Raw genomic sequence first — 17,503 nt, 5'->3', positions numbered from 1 at the left:
ACAGTCCCGCACCTACCCGCGACACTGTGTCGCCGGTACCCTCCTGTGCCTGCGCCACCAATGCCCACATGCAGGAGGTGGACTCCTCCATCGCCTGCGCTATTGTGGACAATGCACGCGGCACCTCTGCCAGTACCTCAGCAATTAGCTGGTGGCCCTCGACGACTCTCCTTTTCACTGGTGGCCCCCTGGGTTCAGCATCTGGGTCCGGCTGAGCAGAGCCTGGAGATGAGTGCTCCCTCCGTCGCGGACCCTCCGCGGCTGCCCCTGCCACCAGGGTCTGCTCATGCTCACTCGTGCGCAGTGACTCACCAAGTGCTACCCCAACTAGTTGGCGAGGGGGGACCCACCGAGGTGCGTGTCTCTGCGCTGGTGGATGGTTGGCTCTGATGTGACGATGCACCCTCAGAGACCACCATGTCCTCTGAGGAATCGCCCTCCACGCTCGCTTGACCCAAAGACGGACCTGCAAGAGAACAGAGGGCACTTTGAGGCATGTGGACCAACTTGACAGTGCGCCTGATGGCAGGTGATGAGACGGTAACTCGCGATCATGGGTGTTGAGTGTCAGCTTTCCCTTACCGGCCGTTTCGGCAGCGACACACTCGCCATCGGCCACCGACAGGCAATGTCGCGTGCGGGCGAGGTCGAGCGCCTCCACCTCTGCGTCGGTGAGCTCCACCACTTGCGGCGGCCCACCTCCGGTGCGTGCCCTTTCCCTATTGTTCTTGCTTCTCTTCTCCTGTGAAGGCAAAACACAGATGTGTGAGTGGGTGCGTCTTGCATCGTGAGACGCATCGAGGATCGGTGTGGTTGGGTTGAGCGTGGCGCGGAACGGATGGGAGGAAGCGTGGGCCACGTGCCCATCCCATTGCATGGGGATTGGGGTGTGTGGTAGTGTTCGGGTGGGGTCAGGGACGGTGGGTACTTGCGTGCACGGCGAGGATGGTGAATGAGTGGCTGTGAGGATTGCTGATGGAGCGCAGTGGTGGCTGTGCAGGAGGGGGTTGTGATCTGCTTGGCGTGATGGTGGGGACGGGATGTGGGAGGGTGCGTTGGTGTACTCACCTTGCCAGACCTAGTCAGGTCATTGAAGCGCTTGCGGCACTGCTCCCAAGTCCTTGGGGTGTTGCCCCTGCTGCTCACCTCCGCCGCCACCTCTGCCCATGCCTTCCTGGTCGCGGCGGCAGGGAACTTGCGCCCATCTTCTGGGAAGAGTGTTTCCCTCCTCCTCCTCACGCCCTCCAGTATCAGCTGCAGTGCCAGATCTGAAAAACGGGGCGCAGCCTTTCCCCTTTGTTGAGCCATTCTCCCAGACCTCTTGCTTGCAGCAGGAGGGGCTTTGGGAGACTGCCCCTTTAAGTGGAGCTCCTACATCGCGTCGACGGTACTGCGCATGCGCAGCCGGCCGGCACGCAGCTGGGGAGCGCAGAACCCGGAAGCAGGGCTTAATGGGTCCAATTATCCCGCGATCGCGTGGGGGACGCACGCAATTACCCGTCCGCGTTTTCCACTCTCCCGGAGGACCACCCGCTGGGAACCCGCAGGCCTGCTAAATTCGAGCCCATTGTGCCTGTCAGGCACCCAGCAGACACCCGGAGAGAAAATATTATCCTTTCCTCTGCTTGTTTTTTGTAACAAAATCGCAGGCATTCCTTTGCTTGCATTTATGATTTTGTTACAGTTAATGAACAGAGAACCTCTTACCCCATAGTTGAAATCAGGGGCTCGATTTTATCGGCGGTTTTCCTGTGCGTTTCCAGCGGGGGGGCCCCGAAAATCCCGATATCCAGGCACGTGACCGGATCGCGGCACGATCCCGCCCACTTCCGGGTTCCCCGATGACGTGCGGGGGTGCGTGCGCAGCCCCCGCTGGTGGGAATCCCACAGGCAATTAAAGCCAGCGGGATGCCACTTGAGTGTATTTATTTTGCTTGTTCAGGTCATTAACTGACCTGATTCAGGGACTGTGTGTGATTTTGGAGAAACATGGGACTGTTTCACACACTGGGGGAAACAGTCCTAGTTGAACTGGACGTGTTGCAGCCGTCAGCCTGTGGCAGCTGCAAAGGTCCATTTGACAGGTGTGGGGGGGAGACCCTCACCCATTGCAGGAGGCCACTCTGTCACTTGGGACAAAGTTTGGCCTCCACCACCCCCCTCCTGACGGTCAAAGTCACCAACCTGCACACTCACCCCGGGGTCCGGAGACATGTGCCTACCTTGCGGACCCCCTCAGATGTACATATTGCGGATGGGGGCCGTCGCAGCTGCAGTCATGACCCCCTCGGAGGGTGAACAGCATCACCAGCCTCGCCATCCACGCCGTCCACCTCTGACACGTGGAGCTCCACAACACAGTGCTGTGCCACATCCACCTGTGCAGCAGGAGGGAGGGCTACCGCAGAGAGAGATGCGTCGCAGAGGGCACTACCCTCGCCATAGGGTCCACAGACCGAGGCGCAGCTCCCAGGACCTCTCCGAGCAGCAGTGCACACGGAGGCGCAGATTCACTCGACATGTAGTCGTGGACATCTGCAGCCTCTTTCATGCCGAGCTGCTCCTGGCTGGCCCCAGCATCATCTGCTTACTTGTCGCTGCCAAAGTCACCACTGCCCTCCACATCTTCTCCCCCGCATCCTTCCAGGGTGCCACCGGGTACACCGCCGATGTCGCTCAGTCGTCTGCGCGGAAGAGCCCTGCAAATACACCTGCCCCTACTCTGCAGTAACACAATGGGTGGCATCAGTGGTGGGTCCTCATAGTGATACCCAGGAGCGGGCATTATTGCACAAAACAGACAGGATTCGCGGAGACATGGCAGTGGTGGTGCCAATATAATGTGTGATGTGAGTTGTTCTGAAATTCAATATAGGTAACACCCATGACAAACCCTCAAACACCCTTGTGCATCCCCTTCATGCTCACGACACGTTTGCCTTACACTGCCTACTGCACATATGTGATGCATGCCCTGTGGCTGCAGCACAGGTGGTGGCAGGTTGAGTGAGGCTGGCCGTGAGGGAGATGCACGAGAGGGTGAGTATGGGATAGAGCCATGAGATTATATGAGGATTGGGTTGCATGTTAGTGACGGGGTGAGTACTCGCGAGGTGAGTAGGTGCAGGTAAGATGAGGATGGGGTTTGAGTGGGTATGAGGGGTGATGTGACAGAGTGGTGTTGGCGGTGCCGAAGGAGATGTGGGGTGGGGGCAGTGTTGTGGCAGACGGAGTGTCGGGGAAAGACTACTTGTTCTCACTGTGGCTGACCTACTGCGGTCATTGGAGCGCCTCCTGCACTGTATGCAGGTGGGCGATATGTTGGTGGTGCAGGTGACCTCCTCTGCCACCTCGAGCCAGGCCTTCTTGGTGGCAGAGGCAGGCCACTTTCTCCCGCCCGCCGGGTGGAAGATCTCTGTCTTCGCCCTCCTCCTCACCCCATCTGATGATACCTGGGGTGAGGCATCATTAAACTGGGAGCAGCCTTCCCCCTGGGCTGCTCCATGCTGTAATGTGTTCTATTGGTTGCAGCATCTGTCAGTGGAGGACTGCCCCTTTAAAACGAGCGCCTCCAGCTGACAGTTCGTACTGCGCATGCGCAGCCCGCCCAACGCGCAGACCAGCAGCGCGGAGCCCGGAAGAGCAGGTAAGTGGCTCCAATTAGTGGATTGCCTGCTACGATCGCGCGGGCAACCCACTAATTTCACCGAGCGTGTTGACCACGCTCCCGAAACCCAACCCGCCGGAACCCCGCAGGCCTCGTAAAATCGGGCCCCAGGGTTTTGCCATATGGGGAAATCACACTTCCAAAGCTACAACTTTCTTCTCCACAGTGTAACTATTTGTAGATAAATGCACTGTACCAGCTTACTCTCCTAATATAACTGTTGAAGAAAGTATTGTATTCGATTAAAATTGAAAGGAATGTCTTATAAATTCTACATGTGAAAACACCATAGGCAAAAATGGGACTTTTATCCGATAATGGATATTTGAGAGGAACAGGAGGCTATAAAATTAAACACTGTGATAGTCACTGTTTTAATCCTTTTCTTTCAGACATTGATGAATGCAATAGTAGTTCTACATGTCCCCAAAATGCAGACTGTCTCAATTTAATAGGAGACTATTCATGTGCGTGCAAGTCTGGATATGAAGGGGAGCCATACAGGTTCTGCATTGGTATGATATATTTTTTTATTTCACTGTTTAATAAGCAAACACTAAAGCACATTTGAATGTGTACACATTCAGCTACAAATATAACATTAAAACAAAATGCATCTGAACTGTGTTTCACTCAAAGGGTGGTGAGTGTCTGTAACGAGCTGCCAGAGGCAGTAGTAGAGGCGGGTACAATTTTGTCTTTTAAAAAGCATTTGGACAGTTACATGGGTAAGATGGGTATAGAGGGATATGGGCCAAGTGCAGGCAATTGGGACTAGCTTAGTGGTATAAACTGGGCGACATGGACATGTTGGGCCGAAGGGCCTGTTTCCATGTTGTAAACTTCTATGATTCTATGATTCTAACAACATTTTTTCACACCATTACCAACAGCATATAATTGTGCCCATTCTGTCCATCGGATGCACAAACCATTCCCATTGTACTTTTCACTCAAGTCTCTTTTAACCAGGAGGCTTTTATCCTTCTATCCTGAGCTCAGTCAAACCAGGTTCCAGAGACGATGTTCAAGTTTGTCATACTGATCAATCTCTCCATCTGAAAGAAAGATTTACATCTTATCATGTCTCTCAAATGTCTCAAAGCACTTCACATAAAACAAATTGCTTTGGTGCACTGATTGTTATTTAGGCAAGCATAAAAACTCTATCTTCCACACTTAGTTTTTAGTTTTCAATTCTACATTACCGTAATATTGATGAGCTCAATTAAGAAATTTATCTTTAACTCCACTGCAATCTCTTTTTCTGTCAATTTTTCACATTTTAGTGGGAGATTTCAGTTGTCAACGATATGTTTTCTTATAATTTAACACTGGATAAACAAATATACTATACTACTTTTCATTGTTTTTCTACTTATTCTATCAGATGTGGATGAATGTCTTGACAATAATGTCTGTTCAGGGGATAATTCCATCTGTATTAATACTGAGGGCTCTTTCAACTGTATATGTCTAAGGGGATATGAAGGAGCCGACTGTTCAGGTGAGGAATATATTTATATATAAGACTGTGCCCCTGGAAGAATTGATCTTGTAACAGCAGTTTCTCGCGTTCTTTCTGCTCTAAATAAAATCACTAGTTTCATCACTTTTTAATCAAGAAGTATATTTACAACAAATGGTTTCGACGTAATGGGGTAGATTTTCAACTTGTCACCCGGGCGTAAAACTGGAAATGAAAATCGTGCGGTTTCAATATCAGCAGTTGAAAATCTACCAAATGTGTTCTCAGCGGTACATATCATTTGCCTTCTCTCATGCCTATTCCATGCAACCTGCTCTGTTTCCTGAGGTTCCTCTATCTGATTCACCCATGTTTCTCAAGATTCCTTCCTCTGCTCTATATGTGCTCGAAATTATTGTTGGCAATGTTATATGAACATTTGCAGGACTGTACCAAAGTTCTCTGTCTGCTATTTTAACAAAGGCATTTATCCATTTTAAAGTAAATTAATTAATGCTTCCTTTGCAATAGTGGAACAGGAGTTTGATGTGAGCACAAGAACATTGCAGACTATAATTTCTATCCTTATATCTTTTAACCGCTATTGTTTCTATGGGGGAGATTTTAACTACCAGCAGGTTGCAGCTTCTGTAAGATTCCTACCGCCTGCAGCAGAATGAAGTCATGGCAATTTTAACCATGGAGCCTCATTAGCAGGCTGCTGGCTGACTTCTTGCTCGGAACGGGTGGGAATTGTCTGCCGACCGTGGAAATTCCAGCACTCAGGGAAGTGTTCTGGGGGTCTCACAGTATGCTTGCACATTTACCTCCAGCTTGCCGCAAGGTTCCATCCTTGGCTTCCTTCTATTCCTCATCTACATGCTATCACTCAAGGACATTATCTATAAGAATGTGATCAGCTTCCATATGTATATTGATGACAGCCAGCTTTATCTTACTGCCACCACCCTCGGCTCCACAACTGTAATTGTGTCATTCCACTGTCTGCCCAACAATAAGTCATGGATGAATCAGAACATTCTCCAGTTCAACAATGGCAAGACTGAAGCTACCAAGTAACTCCACACCGTAATCCCCTACTCTAAATAAGCTTCTCACTGAGACTGAGCCTGATGGTGCATAATCCCAGTATCCTGATTGGCCCTAAACTGAACTTCAAATCCCACCCGAGCCATCACCAGGAAAGCCTTCTTTCAGCTTTAAAGCATCACTTACCTCTGTGCCTATTTCACCCCACCTCCTTTGAAATCCTCAGCCATGCCTTTTTCACTTCCAGGATCAATCTCCAACATTCCCCTCATTCTTCTGCACTAAGTTCCACTCATCTGTCTTCTCTTTCTTCTAGGACCTCCACTGGTACCCACCCCCAGCATCTTGATGTCTAAATCCTCATCCTCATCTACAAATCCCTCCATAGCCCCTATCTCTGCAATCTCCTCCTGCTCTAATTTCCAGCTTGTACCTTCCTCTCTTGCTTCAAAAGCCTCCTCAAAATATACCTCTTTGACCACGGCATTAACTTCCCTTAACTCTTGCCCTATATTTTGAAATGTTTTTGGGTGTCTCATTATATTAAAGTCATTATATGACTGAAAGCTGTTGTGTTGTTGAAGAATGCAAAGCAGCAATTATGGAGCTATAACTAGCTTATCCCCTTGAAAGGCAAATTGAATGGTAGGTTGTTCTGAATGCTTTCCCTCCCCATTTGCAATCTGTCCTGGCCCCTTCCATGGCACCTCCTGGCAGCTCTTCAATGCTGATGTAGCAGAAAAAGAGAATATTGAAAGGCTGATTGTTGCTTATTTTATTCTTTTGAGGTGGGAATTAGTGCTGTTAATAGACATCTAATTTAGTCTTAGGTTTTATATTGAAGAACATTAAATGAATGTAACTTTGGATGTTTTTTCATAGACACAACTGAATTAAACACCATGTCGACCACAACATTACCGAGTACCAGAAACCATTCCAGCACTTTCATACCAATAATCACAACAACCAATATGAAAAGTGTTAACACAACTTCTACAGGCCTTCCCACAGTCACCGTTTCAACATCAAGTACTTCAAGTGCATCAACCAATCAAACATCTAATCCTACATCAATACTTGTATCCTCAACAGGTAGTACCACAGTTGCACCTACCACTGAAACCTCCACCACTGAAACCTCCACCACTGAAACCTCCACCACTGAAACCTCCGCCAGCGAAACCTCCGCCACTGAAACCTCCACCACTGAAACCTCCACCACTGAAACCTCCACCACTGAAACCTCCGCCACTGAAACCTCCGCCACTGAAACCTCCGCCACTGAAACCTCCGCCAGCGAAACCTCCACCACTGAAACCTCCACCAGTGAAACCTCCACCACTGAAACCTCCACCACTGAAACCTCCACCAGTGAAATCTCCACCACTGAATCCTCCGCCACTGAATCCTCTACCTCAGTACCAGCAGTTGCAATATCAACAAGTAGTACCACAGGTGCATATATCACCAGTTCTATTACTACTATACCAGCAGATGCAACATCGACAGTTAGCACTACAGGCACATCTACCAGTGCTGCTCGAGAAATAAACACTGGACCTTCTATCGCTGCACCAACCTCAACTGTAATTACATCTACTACAATGGCAACATCAGAGAAAACCACAGGAACAAATGCAAATAGGGCAGCAGCTCTTACAGTTACATCATCTACAACTGTAGGCCCTACAACAAGTACAACCGCAGGAATCCCCACGACTGCTCCGACCGCAGGAATCCCCACGACTGCTCCGACCGCGGGAATCCCCACGACTGCTCCGACCGCAGGAATCCCCACGACTGCTCCGACCGCGGGAATCCCCACGACTGCTCCGACCGCAGGAATCCCCACGACTGTTCCATCCGCAGGAATCCCCACGACTGCTCCGACCACAGGAATCCCCACGACTGCTCCGACCGCAGGAATCCCCACGACTGCTCCATCCGCAGGAATCCCCACGACTGCTCCGACCGCGGGAATCCCCACGACTGTTCCATCCGCAGGAATCCCCACGACTGTTCCATCCGCAGGAATCCCCACGACTGCTCCGACCGCAGGAATCACCACGACTGCTCCGACGGCAGGAATCCCAACGACTGCTCCGACGGCAGGAATCCCCACGACTGTTCCATCCGCAGGAATCCCCACGACTGCTCCGACGGCAGGAATCCCAACGACTGCTCCGACCGCAGGAATCCGCACGACTGTTCCATCCGCAGGAATCCCCACGACTGCTCCGACCGCAGGAATCCGCACGACTGTTCCATCCGCAGGAATCCCCACGACTGCTCCGACCGCGGGAATCCCCACGACTGCTCCGACCGCTGGAATACCCACGACTGTTCCATCCGCAGGAATCCCCACGACTGCTCCGACGGCAGGAATCCCCACGACTGCTCCGACGGCAGGAATCCCCACGACTGCTCCGACGGCAGGAATCCCCACGACTGCTCCGACCGCAGGAATCCGCACGACTGTTCCATCCGCAGGAATCCCCACGACTGCTCCGACCGCGGGAATCCCCACGACTGCTCCGACCGCGGGAATCCCCACGACTGCTCCGACCGCAGGTATCCCAATGACTGCTCCAACCGCAGGAATCCCCACGACTGCTCCGACGGCAGGAATCCCCACGACTGCTCCGACGGCAGGAATCCCCACGACTGCTCCGACGGCAGGAATCCCCACGACTGTTCCATCCGCAGGAATCCCCACGACTGCTCCGACGGCAGGAATCCCCACGACTGTTCCATCCGCAGGAATCCCCACGACTGCTCCGACCGCAGGAATCCCCACGTCTAATCCGACCGCAGGAATCCTCACGACTGCTCCGGCCGCTGGAATCCCCACGACTGCTCCGACCGCAGGAATCCCCACGACTGCTCCGACGGCAGGAATCCCCACGACTGCTCCGACGGCAGGAATCCCCACGACTGCTCCGACGGCAGGAATCCCCACGACTGCTCCGACGGCAGGAATCCCAACGACTGCTCCGACCGCAGGAATCCGCACGACTGTTCCATCCGCAGGAATCCCCACGACTGCTCCGACCGCGGGAATCCCAGCGACTGCTCCGACCGCGGGAATCCCCGCGACTGCTCCGACCGCGGGAATCCCCGCGACTGCTCCGACCGCGGGAATCCCCACGACTGCTCCGAACGCGGGAATCCCCACGACTGTTCCATCCGCGGGAATCCCCACGACTGCTCCGACCGCAGGAATCCCCACGACTGCTCCGACCGCAGGAATCCCGACGACTGCTCCGACCGCAGGAATCCCCACGACTGCTCCGACCGCAGGAATCCCCACGACTGTTCCATCCGCAGGAATCCCCACGACTGCTCCGACCGCTGGAATCCCCACGACTGTTCGATCCGCGGGAATCGCCGCGACTGTTCCGACCGCGGGAATCCCCACGACTGCTCCGACCGCGGGAATCCGCACGACTGTTCCGACCGCGGGAATCCCCACGACTGCTCCGACCGCTGGAAACCCCACGACTGCTCCGACCGCGGGAATCCCCACGACTGCTCCGACCGCAGGTATCCCAACGACTGCTCCGACCGTGGGAATCCCCACGTCTAATCCAACCGCAGGAATCCCCACGACTGCTCCGACCGCAGGAATCCCTACGACTGTTCCATCCGCAGGAATCCCCACGACTGCTCCGACCGCAGGAATCCCCACGACTGCTCCGACCGCAGGAATCCCCACGACTGCTCCGGCCGCAGGAATCCCCACGACTGTTCCATCCGCAGGAATCCCAACGACTGCTCCAACCGCAGGTATCCCAAAGACTGCTCCGACCGCGGGAATCCCCACGACTGCTCCGGCCGCTGGAATCCCCACGACTGCTCCGACCGCAGGAATCCCCACGACTGCTCCGACCGCAGGAATCCCCACGACTGCTCCGACCGCAGGAATCCCCACGTCTAATCCAACCGCGGGAATCCCCACGACTGCTCCGACCGCGGGAATCCCCACGACTGCTCCGAACGCGGGAATCCCCACGACTGTTCCATCCGCGGGAATCCCCACGACTGCTCCGACCGCAGGAATCCCCACGACTGCTCCGACCGCAGGAATCCCCACGACTGCTCCGACCGCAGGAATCCGCACGACTGTTCCATCCGCAGGAATCCCCACGACTGCTCCGACCGCGGGAATCCCAGCGACTGCTCCGACCGCGGGAATCCCCGCGACTGCTCCGACCGCGGGAATCCCCGCGACTGCTCCGACCGCGGGAATCCCCGCGACTGCTCCGACCGCGGGAATCCCCACGACTGCTCCGAACGCGGGAATCCCCACGACTGTTCCATCCGCGGGAATCCCCACGACTGCTCCGACCGCAGGAATCCCCACGACTGCTCCGACCGCAGGAATCCCGACGACTGTTCCATCCGCAGGAATCCCCACGACTGCTCCGACCGCTGGAAACCCCACGACTGCTCCGACCGCGGGAATCCCCACGACTGCTCCGACCGCAGGTATCCCAATGACTGCTCCGACCGTGGGAATCCCCACGTCTAATCCGACCGCAGGAATCCCCACGACTGCTCCGGCCGCTGGAATCCCCACGACTGCTCCGACCGCAGGAATCCCCACGACTGCTCCGACGGCAGGAATCCCCACGACTGCTCCGACCGCAGGAATCCCCACGACTGCTCCGACGGCAGGAATCCCCACGACTGCTCCGACGGCAGGAATCCCCACGACTGCTCCGACCGCGGGAATCCCAACGACTGCTCCGACCGCAGGAATCCGCACGACTGTTCCATCCGCAGGAATCCCCACGACTGCTCCGACCGCGGGAATCCCAGCGACTGCTCCGACCGCGGGAATCCCCGCGACTGCTCCGACCGCGGGAATCCCCGCGACTGCTCCGACCGCGGGAATCCCCGCGACTGCTCCGACCGCGGGAATCCCCACGACTGCTCCGAACGCGGGAATCCCCACGACTGTTCCATCCGCGGGAATCCCCACGACTGCTCCGACCGCAGGAATCCCCACGACTGCTCCGACCGCAGGAATCCCGACGACTGCTCCGACCGCAGGAATCCGCACGACTGTTCCATCCGCAGGAATCCCCACGACTGCTCCGACCGCGGGAATCCCAGCGACTGCTCCGACCGCGGGAATCCCCGCGACTGCTCCGACCGCGGGAATCCCCGCGACTGCTCCGACCGCGGGAATCCCCGCGACTGCTCCGACCGCGGGAATCCCCACGACTGCTCCGAACGCGGGAATCCCCACGACTGTTCCATCCGCGGGAATCCCCACGACTGCTCCGACCGCAGGAATCCCCACGACTGCTCCGACCGCAGGAATCCCGACGACTGCTCCGACCGCAGGAATCCCCACGACTGCTCCGACCGCAGGAATCCCCACGACTGCTCCGACCGCAGGAATCCCGACGACTGCTCCGACCGCTGGAATCCCCACGACTGTTCGATCCGCGGGAATCGCCGCGACTGTTCCGACCGCGGGAATCCCCACGACTGCTCCGACCGCGGGAATCCCCACGACTGCTCCGACCGCTGGAAACCCCACGACTGCTCCGACCGCGGGAATCCCCACGACTGCTCCGACCGCAGGTATCCCAATGACTGCTCCGACCGTGGGAATCCCCACGTCTAATCCAACCGCAGGAATCCCCACGACTGCTCCGACGGCAGGAATCCCCACGACTGCTCCGACGGCAGGAATCCCCACGACTGCTCCAACGGCAGGAATCCCCACGACTGTTCCATCCGCAGGAATCCCCACGACTGCTCCGACGGCAGGAATCCCAACGACTACTCCGACGGCAGGAATCCCCACGACTGCTCCGACCGCAGGAATACCCACGACTGTTCCATCCGCAGGAATCCCCACGACTGCTCCGACGGCAGGAATCCCCACGACTGCTCCGACCGCAGGAATCCCCACGACTGCTCCGGGCGCAGGAATCCCCACGACTGCTCTGGGCGCAGGAATCCCCACGACTGCTCCGGGCGCAGGAATCCCCACGACTGCTCCGACCGCAGGAATCCCCACGACTGCTCCGGCCGCGGGAATCCCCACGACTGCTCCGGCCGCAGGAATCCCCACGACTGCTCCGACCGCGGGAATCCCCAAGACTGCTCAGACCGCGGGAATCCCCACGACTGCTCCGACCGCAGGAATCCCCACGACTGCTCCGACCGCGGGAATCCCCACGACTGCTCAGACCGCGGGTATCCCCACGACTGCTCCGGGCGCAGGAATCCCCACGACTGCTCCGGGCGCAGGAATCCCCACGACTGCTCCGGCCGCTGGAATCCCCACGACTGCTCCGGCCGCAAGAATCCCCACGACTGCTCCGACGGCAGGAATCCCCACGACTGCTCCGACGGCAGGAATCCCCACGACTGCTCCGACCGCAGGAATCCCCACGACTGCTCCGACCACACGAATCCCCACGACTGCTCCGACGGCAGGAATCCCCACGACTGCTCCGACCGCAGGAATCCCCACAACTGCTCCGACCGCAGGAATCCCCACGACTGCTCCGGGCGCAGGAATCCCCACGACTGCTCCGGGCGCAGGAATCCCCACGACTGCTCCGGCCGCAGGAATCCCCACGTCTAATCCGACCGCGGGAATCCCCACGACTGCTCCGACCGCTGGAAACCCCACGACTGCTCCGACCGCGGGAATCCCCACGACTGCTCCGACCGCAGGTATCCCAATGACTGCTCCGACCGTGGGAATCCCCACGTCTAATCCAACCGCAGGAATCCCCACGACTGTTCCATCCGCAGGAATCCCCACGACTGCTCCGACGGCAGGAATCCCCACGACTGTTCCATCCGCAGGAATCCCCACGACTGCTCCGACCGCAGGAATCCCCACGACTGTTCCATCCGCAGGAATCCCCACGACTGCTCCGACGGCAGGAATCCCAACGACTACTCCGACGGCAGGAATCCCCACGACTGCTCCGACCGCAGGAATCCCCACGACTGTTCCATCCGCAGGAATCCCCACGACTGCTCCGACGGCAGGAATCCCAACGACTGCTCCAACCGCAGGAATTCCCACGACTGTTCCATCCGCAGGAATCCCCACGACTGCTCCGGCCGCAGGAATCCCCACGACTGCTCCGACGGCAGGAATCCCCACGACTGCTCCGACCGCAGGAATCCCCACGACTGCTCCGGGCGCAGGAATCCCCACGACTGCTCCGACCGCAGGAATCCCCACGACTGCTCCGGCCGCGGGAATCCCCACGACTGCTCCGGCCGCAGGAATCCCCACGACTGCTCCGACCGCGGGAATCCCCACGACTGCTCAGACCGCGGGAATCCCCACGACTGCTCCGACCGCAGGAATCCCCACGACTGTTCCATCCGCAGGAATCCCAACGACTGCTCCGACGGCAGGAATCCCCACGACTGCTCCGACCGCAGGAATCCCCACGACTGCTCCGACCGCAGGAATCCCCACGACTGCTCCGACCGCAGGAATCCCCACAACTGCTCCGACCGCAGGAATCCCCACGACTGCTCCGGGCGCAGGAATCCCCACGACTGCTCCGGCCGCAGGAATCCCCACGTCGAATCCGACCGCAGGAATCCCCACGACTGTTCCGGCCGCTGGAATCCCCACGACTGCTCCGGCCGCTGGAATCCCCACGACTGCTCCGACCGCAGGAATCCCTACGACTGTTCCAACCGCAGGAATCCCCACGACTGCTCCGACCGCAGGAATCCCCACGACTGCTCCAACCGCAGGAATCCCCACGACTGTTCCATCCGCAGGAATCCCAACGACTGCTCCAACCGCAGGTATCCCAATGACTGCTCCGACCGCGGGAATCCCCACGACTGCTCCGGCCGCTGGAATCCCCACGTCTAATCCAACCGCGGGAATCCCCACGACTGCTCCGACCGCAGGAATCCCCACGACTGCTCCGGGCGCAGGAATCCCCACGACTGCTCCGACCGCAGGAATCCCCACGACTGCTCCGACCGCAGGAATCCCCACGACTGCTCCGACCGCGGGAATCCCCACGACTGCTCCGACCGCGGGAATCCCCACGACTGCTCCGACCGCGGGAATCCCCACGACTGCTCCGACCGCGGGAATCCCCACGACTGTTCCATCCGCAGGAATCCCAACGACTGCTCCGACCGCAGGTATCCCAATGACTGCTCCGACCGCGGGAATCCCCACGACTGCTCCGGCCGCTGGAATCCCCACGTCTAATCCAACCGCGGGAATCCCCACGACTGCTCCGACCGCAGGAATCCCCACGACTGCTCCGGGCGCAGGAATCCCCACGACTGCTCCGACCGCAGGAATCCCCACGACTGCTCCGGGCGCAGGAATCCCCACGACTGCTCCGGCCGCAGGAATCCCCACGACTGCTCCGGGCGCAGGAATCCCCACGACTGCTCCGACCGCAGGAATCCCCACGACTGCTCCGACCGCAGGAATCCCCACGACTGCTCCGGCCGCAGGAATCCCCACGACTGCTCCGGGCGCAGGAATCCCCACGACTGCTCCGACCGCAGGAATCCCCACGACTGCTCCGACCGCAGGAATCCCCACGACTGCTCCGACCGCGGGAATCCCCACGTCTAATCCAACCGCGGGAATCCCCACGTCTAATCCGACCGCAGGAATCCCCACGACTGCTCCGACCGCAGGAATCCCCACGACTGCTCCGGCCGCAGGAATCCCCACGACTGCTCCGACCGCAGGAATCCCCACGACTGCTCCATCCGTAGGAATCCCAACGACTGCTGCGACCGCAGGAATCCCCACGACTGTTCCATCCGCAGGAATCCCCACGACTGCTCCGGCCGCAGGAATCCCCACGACTGTTCCATCCGCAGGAATCCCAAAGACTGCTCCGACCGCGGGACTCCCCACGACTGCTCCGACCGCAGGAATCCCCACGACTGCTCCGACCGCAGGAATTCCCACGACTGTTCCATCCGCAGGAATCCCAAAGACTGCTCCGACCGCGGGAATCCCCACGACTGCTCCGGCCGCTGGAATCCCCACGTCTAATCCAACCGCGGGAATCCCCACGACTGCTCCGACCGCAGGAATCCCCACGACTGCTCCGGCCGCAGGAATCCCCACGACTGCTCCGGGCGCAGGAATCCCCACGACTGCTCCGGCCGCAGGAATCCCCACGACTGCTCCGGGCGCAGGAATCCCCAGGACTGCTCCGACCGCACGAATCCCCACGACTGCTCCGACCGCAGGAATCCCCACGACTGCTCCGACCGCAGGAATCCCCACGACTGCTCCGGCCGCAGGAATCCCCACGACTGCTCCGGGCGCAGGAATCCCCACGACTGCTCCGGGCGCAGGAATCCCCACGTCTGCTCCGACCGCAGGAATCCCCACGACTGTTCCATCCGCAGGAATCCCCACGACTGCTCCGACCGCAGGAATCCCCACGACTGCTCCGACCGCAGGAATCCCCACGACTGCTCCGACCGCAGGAATCCCGACAACTGCTCCGACCGCGGGAATCCCCACGTCTGCTCCGACCGCAGGAATCCCCACGACTGTTCCATCCGCAGGAATCCCCACGACTGCTCCGACCGCAGGAATCCCCACGACTGCTCCGACCGCAGGAATCCCCACGACTGCTCCGACCGCAGGAATCCCCACGACTGCTCCGACCGCACGAATCCCCACGACTGCTCCGACCGCAGGAATCCCCACGACTGCTCCGACCGCAGGAATCCCCACGACTGTTCCGACCGCAGGAATCCCCACGACTGCTCCGACCGCAGGATTCCACACGACTGCTCCGGGCGCAGGAATCCCCACGACTGCTCCGGCCGCAGGAATCCCCACGACTGCTCCGACCGCAGGAATCCCGACGACTACTTCATCCACAGGAATCCCCACGACTGCTCCGACCGCAGGAATCCCCACGACTGCTCCGACCGCAGGAATCCCCACGACTGCTCCGACCGCAGGAATCCCCACGACTGTTCCATCCGCAGGAATCCCCACGACTGCTCCGACCGCAGGAATCCCCACGACTTCTCCAACCACTTCAACTGCAACAAACTTCAAAATTACTTCAACCACAGTCCCCACAACGCCGACAACCACAGCAACCACTTCAACTACCTCAACTACTACAACCACTTCAACTGCATCAACTACTACAACCACTTCAACTGCATCAACTACTACAACCACTTCAACTACCACAGCTGCAATTACTACTGTCTCTGGTATTGCATGTAAGTACTTTCATTATCTATGATAAACTGATATGAAGTTTGATGTAAAACATGAACCAAGTTGTAATCATTATCGGGTAAATTTTCATCTTTAGTGCTCCAGGTACAGAAACGCATATCAGGAATTAGGCTGCGTAGCCCTCATCATAGTTTTCCATTCTCAAAAGAGGTGATTTCACAGTCCTGCACTTGCAGCAAGGCACCTTGGGAGTCCATGATTTTCTGTCCAGTGGAGTGCCAGATCTCGAAATGTGTCCCCGCCTCACTAAGCTCTTCATGGGGAGCACAAAAGACAAAGGGAGAGAATTTCCACCAGGTTGTCCCAGTCAACCACCGTAACTTCCATTTTTAGCCACTTACACCATTTCTCTGAGGGATTCTGCCAATCTCCAGCCAGAAAACGTGCATTGAATATCCAGGTGAAAATTTTCAATTAATGGACCGGATTGTGTAGTGAGCGACACCACTGGTTAGACTTGCCTTTGCCCATAAACTTTCTGTGAGATTTTGCATGGCAAGTTACTGCACGTTAGAAATCCAAAAAGCCCAACGCCCTCTACAGGGCATCTGGGACCTGTGTGAACAGGGCAAGCAGCTGTGTATCTCCTGAACCAATCGGATTGAAGCATCATTAATGAGCTGCGCAGAGACTGAACCAGGAAGTGGAAGTTAGAATAGTGAATTCAATGTCAAATCAAGTACAGAAAGCACAATAAAGAGAGGGGAAGAAATATTGAATTCAGAGACAGAGTTGAAAGAGACAGAAAGAAATAGTAAGAAAAAAATGTTAATTTAAATTTTTTTTTAAATGTCCAATAATAATTAACACCTGAAGCAACGAGACTACAGTTGATTTTCAGTGCCAGAGAGGTTGTTTGGCACTAATTAAGACGTATAACGCTCTTAAAATGGTAATTACACTGGAATAGGCAAGCCCTAACAATTTTGGCGAGTTTAGTCTGTACCTATCAGGTACAAGAACTTCACGCTGGTCAATATGGGGAGCCAGACAGCGTTTAACTGCGCGTGTGCGGTCACCGGAAGTTGCTGTCCAATTTGCACGTGAATAACGG

General features: G+C 56.8%; 1 protein-coding gene across 1 annotated transcript in view; it reads left to right on the top strand.

The window, feature by feature from the left end:
• The first annotated feature begins 8,767 nt into the window (after positions 1–8,767).
• The window catches only part of LOC137331105 (mucin-4-like), a 92,380-nt gene continuing 83,644 nt past the window's right edge, over positions 8,768–17,503 (top strand). Inside the window, exons 1-13 of the mRNA XM_067994709.1 lie at positions 8,768–8,836; positions 8,949–9,430; positions 9,516–9,731; positions 9,786–9,974; positions 10,245–10,676; positions 10,866–11,509; positions 11,595–11,783; positions 12,270–12,562; positions 12,729–12,890; positions 13,080–13,318; positions 13,701–13,997; positions 14,835–15,205; positions 15,618–16,430. Of these exons, the coding sequence (XP_067850810.1) occupies positions 8,768–8,836; positions 8,949–9,430; positions 9,516–9,731; positions 9,786–9,974; positions 10,245–10,676; positions 10,866–11,509; positions 11,595–11,783; positions 12,270–12,562; positions 12,729–12,890; positions 13,080–13,318; positions 13,701–13,997; positions 14,835–15,205; positions 15,618–16,430 (4,396 nt within the window). The remainder of the gene's footprint in view (positions 8,837–8,948; positions 9,431–9,515; positions 9,732–9,785; positions 9,975–10,244; positions 10,677–10,865; positions 11,510–11,594; positions 11,784–12,269; positions 12,563–12,728; positions 12,891–13,079; positions 13,319–13,700; positions 13,998–14,834; positions 15,206–15,617; positions 16,431–17,503) is intronic.

This window comes from Heptranchias perlo, chromosome 13, assembly GCF_035084215.1.
Source record: "Heptranchias perlo isolate sHepPer1 chromosome 13, sHepPer1.hap1, whole genome shotgun sequence".
Taxonomy (NCBI): domain Eukaryota; kingdom Metazoa; phylum Chordata; class Chondrichthyes; order Hexanchiformes; family Hexanchidae; genus Heptranchias; species Heptranchias perlo.
Note: the sequence above shows the minus strand (reverse complement) of the source record. Positions and strands in the feature narration are given on the sequence as shown.